The 13,432-nt window shown below is 40.1% G+C and overlaps 2 protein-coding genes across 7 annotated transcripts in view; one reads left to right on the top strand and one right to left on the bottom strand.

The window, feature by feature from the left end:
- The window catches only part of dock1 (dedicator of cytokinesis 1), a 712,419-nt gene that overhangs the window by 268,525 nt on the left and 430,462 nt on the right, over positions 1-13,432 (top strand). The gene's annotated exons all lie outside the window — the stretch shown is intronic.
- Positions 3,230-13,432, bottom strand: part of insyn2a (inhibitory synaptic factor 2A) — a 59,220-nt gene continuing 49,017 nt past the window's right edge. Inside the window, exons 4-5 of one of the 2 annotated variants that reach the window (XR_015079221.1) lie at positions 7,909-7,992; positions 5,879-5,969 (exon numbers count right to left, since the gene is read on the bottom strand). Coding sequence is in view for 1 of the 2 variants with exons in the window: in XM_085994681.1 (XP_085850807.1) it covers positions 5,780-5,969 (190 nt within the window). In the remaining variant the exon portion in view is untranslated. Of the gene's footprint in view, positions 5,970-7,908; positions 7,993-13,432 lie in introns of both variants that reach the window. The other variant, XM_085994681.1, reaches the window with a different exon arrangement.

Below are 13,432 nucleotides of genomic sequence, written 5' to 3' on the forward strand. Positions count from 1 at the left end.
CCTGGCTGTTTTTTATCTCCTGCTTTGCTCCAGGACTCTGGGGCCAATTGTAATGTCACATGGCAGCCTGAATTAAGAGCAGCTAATTCAGTATAGACCAGAGATCAAACCTGGGAAATTACTAGTCTGCATAACTCAGTTTTTTCTCCCACTGAAGCTGTTTGGAGGATTTTCGCTTTCTAAATGTTAACAATGGGCTCCACTGCTCTTGGAGAGGAAGAATGAGTTGAAAAGCCAGAAACTAATGGTATGTATCCTTAGTTGAAAAAAGATTTAGCAACTGTTCCATTTTCATGCAGTGCATTTTCAACATTTGAGACAGGATCAATTTGTTTCACGTACTTTTAAACTAAAATTTCATTCTGTGATTAGCGTTGGGTTTCTGTTGTACATGGAATTTCAAATACTAATAAAAGCTTGTATACCAGTTATGTCGAAGTACAGGAAATTAAGTTTACCAATAGTATTTTTCTGTAATTTAATTAGGTAAGTTGAGCATGTTTTGTATATAAATTTTCATTGTACATTTCTGTGGAAGTTACTGAAAGATGACCCAAATTTGTGGCTTTGATTGACATTGATTTGATTAACAATCTGGTTTGCGCACCATTTCTTTGTGTATGATCTTGGTACACAGCACCCAATGAATTCTGGAAGTCACAAGAAAAACATGCACATATGGGAGATTTGCAGACTTATTAACAATGGCCTAATACTATTGGCTAAAACTTATTTTCATGAAGTATATTTAGTTTGGCAATTGGCATGTCTAATCTATTAAGACTGTAGGGTATCATAGGAATAAATCTCACTATTTAAAAGAGAAGTCAATAATGGCAAAGTCATTCCTGCTAATCATATTTTATAAGGCCATCTAAATTTGAAATTAAAGATTGCTGGGGTACAAGAGCAATGGAACAGTGTACATTGTGATTATGTGAATGCAAGGGGCTATATGCCCCACGTGATATTTTTGTGATGCAGTGGTATACTTCTCTGTAATCTGCATCTTTAAATAACAGCATTAGACATTTTTGTATAGGTGGTGCTTTCATGAGAAAGAAGTTGTCTTGAAAAAGACTGATTTTGTTTTAAGTTTTAGAAAAATTGTATTTCTATGCCGCTGTCATCTTAATTAACAGTGGATCATCTTTATAGGAACAAAGATGTGCGGGTTAGGTTGATTGGCTATGATAAATTGACCCTTAGTGTTAGGGGGATTAAATACATGGGGTTACAGGGATAGGGTGGGATATGTGTTGGTGTAGGGGTTACGGGAATCGGGTGGGATATGTGTCGGTGCAGACTCGATGGGCCGAAATGGCCTCTATCTGCACTGTGGGGTTTCTGTGATTAAGAACAGGAATACGACATTCAGCCTCTCTGGCCTGCTCTACTATTCAATTAGATCATGGCTGAGCTGCACCTCAACTCCACTTTCCCACCATTGCTCTATATCCCTCGATACCCTTGCCTAACAAAAATCTATCTCGGTCTTGAATGCTCCAGTTGTCCCAGCATCCACTGGCAGTGGTGGGGGGAGGAGAGGGGAGTGGGAAGAGGTGCAAATTTGTACAACCCTTTGTCTGAAAAAGTTCTTCTTGGTTTTGCTCCTAAATAGCTCTAATTTTAAGATTATGTCCCATTGTGCAACGCCTATGCCAACTCTCCTGTGGGGAATTTTGCATTACAAACAAGTGTAAAGAAATAGAATATGTGTCATTGAAAATTTAAATAAAATGAATAAACAGAAAACAAATACAGTGCACTGATGAAACTCCAAATGGGAAATTGCTGCCTGTCAGTTTAGGCACGTGTAAGAGAGAGAAAGAAAAGAGTGAGTTACTTGGCAAGAAGAACAGAGATTGACTGATGAGGCACAAATTAGAGAGGATGCAACATTGAGATAGTTGCTAGTAAGCAAGAGGGAAGAGGAATACGGTAGCTCTGTGTTAAGACACAGTCAGCAGTGAGCAATACAGTATGACACAAGGTAATGTGTTTCCATGTGTGTGCGCTTGTGTGTATGTGTGTGAAGGCTTGAGTGTACATGTGTCTGTTTCTCAGTCTTTCATGAAATGAGATGCTGGTCAATCCATTGCTTGAAGCCACAGGTAGTATTGTTGCATGGATTAGAAGTTTGTCAAGAGCTCCCAGACTGGTGCTACCGATGGTGCTTTTGGTTACAACCTATAATCCCTGTCTTGCCTGGTGAGTGGAAGAAAAGATTATGCTGACTTATCAGGTAGTGACCTATCTGTCCAGAAATTGTTGGACACTGGTTTGTTAGTCAGGGAATAATAATTATAATGTTTGGCCCATGGGCACAGATCCTGTTAATGTAACCTCAGAGCAGGAACATGGTAAAAATTAGAAATCACACTCCAGGCCACACTATCCATGAACAGTACCTCAGAAGTTCTCCATTAAAAAAAATAGAATGGCAATTAAGTTAACCAATTCTTAAAACAACAACAAATTCATAACAGTTGGTTAAAAGTTTGTGACTGGTTGCAATAAAACTCTGAGATGCTTGAACTTTGCTCTCCTAATCTGTGACACCATTGGAATTTGCATTTTTATTGTAATAAAGCCATTACTGTGGCACCATACCTGTCCCCATATAGGAACAGTGCAGGTGACATAAGAGTACCCAGAACTGTTTGCTAACTATTTTCTTCTAATATAGTAGTTTTCTATCCTCCACCCCCCAACCCTGCCCCAGCACATTTTTCTGACTGGTAGGCCATCTTCTGGACATGAACATTAAATTGGGAACGCACTTATTTTAACAGCCTGTTCTTGATGCCCTGCAGCAATATAACTTGGCAGTAGTTATGTGAAAAACAATTTATTTTGTTGAATATGGAACTCTCAACTGTCTCATTAAATCAAAAGAATCAAAAATATAATTGACTAAATATTTTGAATTTTGATGAGGAGACTTTCTAGTGCCACGCTAAGTATTTGCATGCTTTACACAAAATATAATCCCAATGAGGACCCACCAAAATCTTTTCACCTTTACAGGAGCTCCCTGGTTGAATATTCCATGTCTGTGAGCACTACTATAGTTGAGCCAAAGTATGCTTTTAATCCTTCAAACATCAAAATTGTTCCTCCACATTTTTTTTCTATTTAGGTCTCTTGCCTTGTTCTGAACATGTAATAGAATGATATACCCATCTAATCATTATTTAAGTATCCATGGTGCAAGAAATCCAGATAATGATTGTAGCAACATGATGCAAACTGTTTAATGATCTTGGCATGAAACAATATGTAAAGGATTTTGTTAGTAATTGAAAAGAAAAATGGCAGACGCGTTATAAGAAAACACAATTGCGATGTTGAAGCATTTATCTTCAATTTCATTACCATGAAAATACAATTTGTGCAACTATTTGCAATAAAACTGACCATTTCTGTACAGGAGATCCATTTCCTGCCGTCTGTTCTTACCCCTCCATATATTCTCCTGTCCTCCTAGGCAGTTCTGTCCTCACAGACTGTCTCCGTACATTCCCCACCCAATTAATTTGTCTTCTGGCTATGTTTGTACCTCTCTGGCCAGTTTTTTTTTCCTTTTGTATATTTCATTTTGTACCCTTTCCTGGTCTGTCTCTCCCTTCAATATCTGCCTGCTGCTAAGAAGAAAGAGGGGTAGGGGGAGATTGCAATATAGAAAGACCAAAGAAATGCAGAATAATTGTAGCAAAATAGGTGGAAAAAGATGAATAGCGGCTGTGAGATCTGTAATGAAGATGTAGAGTAGAGGATTGTTTCTTTTAAGTGAAATTTTGCAATGCATCCTTTCCCTTTACAAATTGCAGTCCCTTTTCACAAATTCTTGGGATACTACACAAAAAAATGTTTTGAATGCCCTTTTTAGTTGATATAAATGTAAGTGGGCAGCTTGGTTCTTGGGAGAGAGTAATGGAAAATGTACTTGATTACCTTTTAGAGCTAGCTGCTTGTCATGGCAGAAAATTTCCTCTGATTTTGCCATAAATGGCAAACAGGAAATCCTTCTTCCCCCATATGAATGTGACTGGAGCATTAGCCTTCAGTTTTACAGCAGTAATAAGTCATACTCTAACATGGTGATTGGACAGCTTTAAAAAAAATTTAATCAACTAAATGTTACAGCATCTTAAAAATTAAAGCTATTTTGAGATTTAGATAGTTAAAAGTGAAATTAGAAAGTGGTTTGAAATTGGAAAGTGGTTTAAAATTAAGTACTGAACTTTGAGAGACACTGGCATTAACCTGAAGGGAGACCCCATTTTTCAATGAATTTTCAGCATATAAAATAATCATTTGACACAGTCTTATATTTTTTTAATGGAATAATAAACTATGATTTTTAAAATGCTAAAAAATTTAGCTCACTAAAATATATTGGTTTCAAAAGCTACTTAAACTTGATTTACAAATTAAAACAGTATTGAAGTTTATGTAAAATTATTTGCATTTATTGTAATAGTTTACAAAGATTAAATGTTAAAATAATTTCCCAGCAAGATTGCACCAAATACGAAATAGTGATTTATTTAATCAGTGTTTACAGTTAAACCATTTTATATATACTGTTCTATAAATATACACTTGTTGCATTACTTTAGCTTAATATTTGACTTCAAGAGACTCTTTAAACTTTTACAAGAAAATGAAGTATTTTTGTAGTGCAAAGTACTTATAATGTGAAAACTAATGTGTACATATAACAAATGCTATTTCATGTGTTCTGTGAAAGTTACCTTGTGACATTTAGTTTTGTAATGCAGAGCGATGAAACACTCATTAAATTATGCAGTTAAATCATCTTTTGCATTTTTATGCATCTTCCTATATTGTATTTTACATTATGCACAGGTTTATTAAAACCTTTATAGTGGTCATTAATAATTCTTCTCTTCCCCTTCCCATTCAAAAAACTAAATACATACACTTATGGTCGATATTTCCAATCAACTTGGCTTTCAAGTACCAGTGGATTAAAATTTTCCTAATGGAGAAAAATATACCCTGTGCCCAGAGCTATCAACTGGAAATAATTAAAGATATGTCACTGCTTGTGCATATAGGCATAGTTCACATTTTTCATATGAACAGTACATAATGCAGATTTGGGAATGCATTGTGCGGTATTAAAGTTAAATGTGATTCTATTTTATAAGCAGATTTACAGGGTTATCACTTGGCATGTAAAGCCTTATGACAAGCATCACTGACCATCAGGTGTGCCTATTTTAAGAATTGTGCTTTTTTTCCTCCCTAATCTGCAATGTGCTTGAAAATGTTAATTTCATGCTCTTAACTTAAGATTCTTGAACTAAGCATAAAAATGAAAAATCCTATAAAAGTACAACTTTCTCTATTACTTTGCTGCATTATTTAATGGTTGAAGGCATAAGAATATCTGGCTTATTAGCAAAGCATGAAATGACAGCTTGACATTAACAGGCCAAATTATAGCATTTGGAGGATTAATAAAAATAGTGTTAGAATACATCCATTTAAATTACTACTTGCTCTCTGTCTGTGAACTGTAAATAAAAAATTGCATGTTATTTCATGCCCGTGCATGGTAGTGATTTATTAGACCAAAATCTTTTGCAATGGATGGTTTGAACTGAATGCTGCCTTGTGCATATAATGACTTGACGGCTGATTTTAAACTCTTGGTAATTGAGTATTCAGCTCAACTCCAAAATCAGTCAAAAAGGGGTCACTTCAATTGAATGAAATTAACATTTCGAAACTTTAATAGCTTTAGTTAAAGAAACCACAGTTTCCATTTCCCATGCTTTTTTGATTCAGTCTTGCTAGGTTTTTGCTTTTGGTAGGCGGATGAACAGAATTCTTGTGAGTAAGGCAGGGTTGAAACCTGAGTTTCTTCAGTAGGATGTAGTTTTCTCATAACGGGCTGAAACTTGTCCTCTTGTTGCTTGAAGTCCAGTTCAACGCTAGGAAATAATAATAAACGTAGTTTTAAATCAATTAAGGGGTAACTACACTGTCATTAATCGTACATTCTAACAAGATGTAAACAACATCCATTGTGTGCATTGGGTCAGTCAGAATGTAAAATATGCTCTATTACACAGTTAACATTAGACTGGTGAAGTGAAGATTTACAACTAACTTAAATTCTTTCTGACATAAAAATTAGAAATATATTTTCCCTTTCAACTTAAATTATTCCACGACTGCTATATTTTTCATAGTGATTCTGCTCATTTCAAATCTGTGATGTGACTGAAGGACTATATTGTTCATGTATATTATTGTTATAAGACTTTTTAATCAAATGCTGTGGGCCAGAAATTCAGTGGGCTTTGCGCCCAGTTACCGCCCAAAGAGGGCTTCTGCGCCAGTAAAGGAGTTTGCGCTGATATTCAGCGCTGCGGTAATGGCGGCGGTAGCCGGTAGCGCTGCGCCGGCACCGATGACGTCATCGGTGTGCGCAGTGCCCCGGTTCCGCCCCGCTACCAGCCCGACCCCCATATTTAGTTGCGGCCGCCTCTTCCGCAGCGGCCGCAAACAACGATGTGAAGACCGGGCCGTGCTGCAGCCTTAGTGGCGCTAGTTAAGGCGGAGGTGCGGCCGGCCGCCTGCCTACACCTCCTTCCCCGGCCTCCTCCACCCCCCCCCCCCCCCCCCCCGCGGCATTGCCGGCTGCTTTCCGGGAGCCCGGCACTTCTCCGTGTTGCAGGCGCCTCCCCCTTAAGAGAAGGAGGAGGCCTGCAGTACCGCAGCCTGCCGCTCCGCAGCGGGTGGCGCTGCGGCACCTACAGCGCTGAAATTCAGTTTCAGCGCCCCAAGCGGGGGCGGGCACACCCTGGAATAGCGCCCGGTTCCGACTTGGGGCGCAAAAACTGAATTTCTGACGGCCGCAACTGGCTCCGCGCGCAGCGCTAACTTTTGGGCGCTAGCCAGCTGGCGGGGCCAAAGTGAATTTCTAGCCTCTTATTTCTAGATGATGGGTGTTGGAAACACTGTTGTCATATTATCCAAAATTACTTAGTAATCCATATGGTTTGTTTCCAGAATATATCTTAAAGCAACCTGAGCTAAACAAGCGGAGCTTAATGCCGATCTAAAGATTTATTGTGAGCTCAGAAAAAAGTAGGGCTGTATTTTTAATGAAGTAAATGGCTGTCTTTTGTATAGCTATACTTTATACAATATATGTTTTCATATATTTAAAATTGCAGTTTTACATTAGACATACAAAGTGGACACAAACTCAGGAGCATCATTAGAAGAATGAAGGAGGAAGTCAGAAGAAATTTGTTGACATAGTTCTCAGGACATGCTTTATCACAACTGACTAAGCATTTAAAGGGGAATTGGATAGGTATTTGAAAAGCAAGAGTATATAGGATGGGCAGGGAAGTGGGGTTAAATAGACACCTCCAGTTGGTCTGCTGGCACCAGTACAGACGTGATGGGCAGAATGGCCAATTCTGTGCTGTAAATTTCATTGAGGTGATTCTGAGATCTGGTGCTCTGCAAACACCACTCTCTGTTGGTACACCAAATTGGGGAATCATTCCTCATAATTCTATGTTACGTTATCTTTGTTTGTTTTAAGGAGGCTGCAGTCTGGTTACTGAGGTGTTACAGACCCTTTTTTAGTACAGCAGAGATTTTGGTATGAAGAGATATAACTTGAAGCTGTATGGATCAGGAAAGTTAAATAGGGGAAATACCTTGTTCTTTTTCCAGGAGATTATGAACATAACATTGTCTAGAGAATGTATACCACCACTTTAGCAACAAAACAACAGTTTCAGGAGACAAATTACTTTGGGTAAAACAATAAAGATTACAAGCATTAATACTTTGTTAACTAGTAATCCTGCTGTTATGAATAACAAAATGTGTAATGCAGTGTCATACATCAGTTCAGGGATCCCAATGAGCTTTATTATCCTTTCAGCTGTGTTTTACATTCTTCATCTCAAGTTGCACTCAATATGATACCTGTGTAACATGAAGAAAAACATTCAGCAGCACATAGATGGTGTTTCAGAGCTATAATTCCGTGCCTGTTTTCTACAGACATTGAAAAACTGTTCAGGTTTACTCCTGTTGTATGTTACTGGAAACCCTCTACTTAGTTACAGCTGTTTGTTAATATAAATTAGTATATACAATCAAACCTGATTGAAGTTGACATAGGCTAACTAATGGTATGAGAATTATGTTGATATCGCAAAGATGTCCCTTGTCCCATTATATTAGAATTCGTAATTGTGCATATTTGTTTACAAGTGGAAATTTTAAACAATCCTATCATTTTCCTTTTAAAATCTTGTAATATTTAAAATGTAACAAAGGAGTTATTTGTTAGACGTGGTATGCCATAATTGGCCCCAGAGTTCCCCTGGTCTAGGGAGGGAAGCAAATCAGCCGGAGTTCTGCTCCTTGATAGATTAGATGTGTACACATACATTTTGAATAATGAGGCTAGGATTAAGCTTGGCTGCAGAACATGGTCAGACCCCCATCTGGAGTATTGCATTTAGTTTTAGGCAGCACACCTCAGGAAGGATATATTGGCCATGGAGGTGGTACAGCACAGGTTCACCAGAATGATACCCGGATTTAAAGGGTTAAATTAAAAGGACAAGTTGCATAAATTTGGCTTGTATTCCCTGGAGATTCGAAGGTTAAGGGGAGATCTAATTGAAGTGTTTAAACTGATAAAGGAATATAGGTTAGATACACAAACTATTTACTCTGGTGGGGGAATCCAGATCAAGGAGGCATAATCTTAAAATTAGACTGTGCAGATCTCACTACATAGAATTGATATGCCATGCACTGTCAACTAAAAAAGTATAATAATAAAGTTCCCAAGCTTTTTTGGTACTCAGCAGGTCGTTTCACCATGATCTTCTTGGGCAGTACCTCGGGACCGAGAATGACTTGCTTCCACATTAAAAATGAGTTCTCAGGTGACTGATGAGTCCAATGCGGGGCAAACGGTGGTTGAAGGGGCAGGTAGGTGGGGTGCTTGGGTTTACGTGCACTCCTTGCGCTGCCTGTGCTTGGCTTCTGCTTGCTCCCGGCGAAGAGACTCGAGGTGTTCGGCGCCTTCCCGGATGCTTCTCCTCTGCTTTGTGCGGTCTTGGGCCAGGGATTCCCAGGTGTCGGTGGGGATGTTGCACTTGTTCAAGGAGGCTTTGAGGGTGTCCTTGAAGGGTTTCCCCTGCCCACCTGGGGCTCTCTTGCCATGTCGGAGCTCCGAGTAGAGCGTTTCTTTTGGGAGTCTCGTATTGGGCATGCGGACGATGTGACCTGTCCATCGGAGCTGATCGAGCATGGTCAAAGCATCAATGCTGGGGATGTTGGCCTGAGCGAGAACACTGATGTTGGTGCGCCTATCTTGCCAATGGATTTGTAGGACCTTGCGGAGGCAGCGTTGGTGGTACCTCTCCAGTGCTTTGAGGTGCCTACTGTACATAGTCCATGTCTCTGAGGCATACAGCAGGGTGGGTATCACTGCTGCTCTGTAGACCATGAGCTTAGTGCCGGGTTTGAGGTACTGGTCTTCAAACACTCTCTTCCTCAGGCGACCAAAGGCGGTGTTGGACTTCATCGACGTCTGCCTTTGTTGACAGTAGGCTCCCGAGGTATGGAAAGTGGTCCATGTTGTCTAAGGCCTTGTTGTAGATTTTGATAATCGGGGGGCAGTACCGTGTGGCGGAAGCAGGTTGAGGACCTTTGTCTTACGGATGTTTAGTGTAAGGTCCATGGCCTCATATGCTTCGGTGAAGGTGTTGACGATGGCTTGGAGTTCGACCTCCGAGTGAGCGCAGACGCAAGCGTCGTCTGCTTACTGTAATTCGATGACAGAGGATGGGACGACCGAGGCCCCATCTGCCTGCTCAGGTGGGCATGAAAAATCTCGAGACTATTCAAAGAAGAGCAGGTCCATCTCCTGGTGTGCTGGCCAAGATTCCTCCCTCACCCATCATCAACAAAAACAGATTATCTGGTCATTCATTTTATTTTCTCGTTGCACCATGATGTGAATATTGAGTCATGCACGTCAGGACAGTTCTAGATTCAACCCCTGGTGTGTTATGAGTTCTACTATCTCAGCTTGGTAAAAGTGAGCTCCGATTGAGCAGAATTCATTTTCTGTGGGGTGGGGGTATGCCACTGGTTGTAATCAGCAGGTGAGGAGGTTGGCAGTAGCAACGTCTAGTCTGGAAGTCACTGAACTTTACCTGGTAGAACCAGGGTCCATCTCAGAAAAGTCTGACGAAAGGTCATCGACCTGAAACGTTAACTCTGTTTCTCATTTCACAGATGCTGCTTGACCTGCTGCGTATTTCCAGAATCTTCGGTTTTTGTTTCAGATTTCCAACATCTGCAGTATTTTGCTTTTGTGCATCTCAGAATTTGTTTTATTTAATACAATAGCAAAATACTGCGGATGCTGGAAATCTGAAATAACAACAGAAAACGCTGGAAAAACTCAGCAGGCCAGGCAGCATCCGTGGAGAGAGAAACAGAGTTAATGTTTCAGGTCGAAGACCTTTTGTCAGAACTGGAAAAAAGCAGGAAATGGAAAGCAAGTTTAGGAGCTGGGAAAAGGGGGAGGGGATGAAAGAACAAAAGGGAAGGTCAGTGATAGGATAGAAAGCAGGAGAGATCAAGAGACATCAAGAGACATTAAGAGATATTCAAGGCAAGAGGAGGTGATAATGGGACAGGTTAAGGAACAAAGGATGGCTCTAGATGAAGTGTGAATTGCTCTGGCAGAATGAAGGACAGCTGCCATGTGGGAGGGAAGAAAAAAAGGCCAAACAAAAAGTGGATAAAAAGAAGAAAATATATATATGTGATAGGGCCCAAGGTTATGATCTGAAATTGTTGAACTCTATGTTGAGTCCAGAGTGCCTAATCGAGAGATGAGGTGCTGTTCCTCGAGCTTACGCTGAGCTTCTGTGGAACAATGCAAGAGGCTGAGGACGGTGAGGTCTGAGAATGGAGCAGTAAATTAAAGTGACAGGCCACCAGGAGCTCGGGGTCCCCCTTACGGACTAAATTTGTTTTATTTAAGTTTCTCACACTTAGAAGTTAATTGGTCATTGACTGAAAAAAAATTAGGCACTATACTTTATATAACATCTTATTATGTTGAAATGTCTGAGCATGTCACAATAAAATACTTTTGAACTGTTGTGAATAGGCAAACTGATTAAGTACAGCATTTTATTTAAAGAAATTAAGCTATAGTAATTGGGAAGAGGGAGATAATTTCCTTTGTTGCTAACTTGCTTGTTATATCCACGTTTATGATTTTAGTAGCGTTCTCGCCTTGTGAGTCAAACATTTGTGGGTTTAAGCAAAACTTCACGACTTGAACGCATAATTTATTGTTTGTGATGCCGTCTTTCAGTAGAGCTGTGAAACCGAGGCCCCATCTGCCTGCTCAGGTGGACATGAAAAATCTCATGAGACTATTCAAGGAGCAGGCAGTTCTCCTGGTGTGCTGGCCAAGATTCCTCCCTCACCTGTCATCAACAAAAACAGATTATCTGGTCGTTTCATTTTGTTTTCTCTTTGTGGGACCCTGCTGTGCGCTCTGCTTACCCTTTGCATTAAATGGCCAAAGATAGAGGAGGTGGTTCACTGGGATGAAAATAAAAACATTCAGAAACATAGTAAAAGGTGCTCAAAGGGTTGGAAAATGCCACATTCCACCTTCAAAAACGATTTCATTTTTTTTGCCTCTATAAAACAGCTGATGGAATATTGGGTTGGCTGAGTATTAAGTCATGACAAGTTCATGACCCAGTGCACTATTATAAGAACCTCTTTTAGTAGGTCATGTGCAAGGCCATTAGGTTTCAGTTTTCAGAGAAACAAATTGAATTCTGGAATGTGATCCTAAATCACTAATATAACTACTAATGTCTGATGTAATTAAATTAATTTAACTTTTTCAGTCACCTTGAAACAGTGTCATAATCTTTTATTCAGGCTGTTTTTTAGTTGTGTTTTGTTTTTTGAGTTGTCAACCTCTTTGAAACTGTTGGTCAGCTTTTCCAACTTCTAGGTTGGCACGCAAGTTGCCAACATCGTACTCCAACACGAGAAAAGTTCTGAATATATTTGCATTGTGTTGCAAATTTTGTTTTGACGCAGGATCTTTTAAATTGAAGTTTTCTAGCTGAGGTATTGGGAGGCTTTCTTAATGTGCTAAAATGGAGATGATCTCATAACCACGCTACAACAGCTTGCATTTGAATGGGGATACCTATTTCCATCATCCTAATGAGACCGTAATAAATCACAGCTGTAGAGAAGGAAAGTGGGACATAAATAGCAATGTCTCTGGCACTGCACCATTTTCTTCAGGATTATAATAAGCTGTACATGAATATAATAGAATCATAGAATGGTTACAACACGGAAGAAGGCCATTCGGCCCGTCGAGCCCGTGCCAGCTCTCTGCTAGTTCCAATCCCCTGCCTTTTCCCTGTAGCCCTACAATTTTTTTTCCTTCAGATACTTATCCAACTCCCTTTTGAAAGATAAGATTGAGTCTGCCTCCGCCACCCTTTCAGGCAGTACACTCCAGATCTTAACCACTTGCTGGGTAAAAGGTTTTTTCTTATGTCGCCTTTGGTCCTTTTGCCAATTACTTTAAATCTGTCTCCTCTGGTTCTCGACCCTTCTGCCAGTGGGAACAGTTTCTCTCGATCTACCCTGTCCAGACCCCTCATGATTTTGAACACCTCTATCAAATCTCCTCTCAATCTTCTCTGCTCCAAGGAGAACAACCACAGCTTCTCCAGTCTATCAGCGTAACTGAAGCCCCTCATTCCTGGAATCATTCTCGTAAATCTTTTCTGCATCTTCTCATCCTTCTTAAAGTGTGGTGCCCAGAATTGGACACAGTACTCCAGTTGGGGCCAAACCAGTGTTTTATACAGGTTCATCATAATTTCCACACTCTATACCTCTCTTTATGAAGCCCAGGAACCCGTAAGCCTTTTTAACTGCTTTCTCAACCTGCCCTGCCACCTTCAATGATTTGTGCACACATACCCCTAGGTCTCTCTGTTCGTGCACCCCCTTTAGGATTGTACCATTTGGTTTATATGTTCTCTCCTCATTCTTTCTACCAAAATGTATCACTTCGCACTTTTCTGCGTTATATTTCATCTGCCATGTGTCCACCCATTTCACCAGACTGTTTGTCTTCCTGAAGTTTATCACTCTCCTCCTCACTGTTTACTATACTTCCAAGTTTTGTATCATCTGCACATTTTGAAATTGTGCCCTGTACACCCACGCCCAAGTCATTAATATATATCAAGAAAAGCAGTGGCCCTAGAACCAACCCCTGGGGAATACCACTATAATTTCCTCCTGTCCGAAAAATAACCGTTCACCACTG

Source organism: Somniosus microcephalus, chromosome 8 (genome assembly GCF_052327205.1).
Source record: "Somniosus microcephalus isolate GS21.2 chromosome 8, FLI_Smic_1.0, whole genome shotgun sequence".
NCBI lineage: Eukaryota > Metazoa > Chordata > Chondrichthyes > Squaliformes > Somniosidae > Somniosus > Somniosus microcephalus.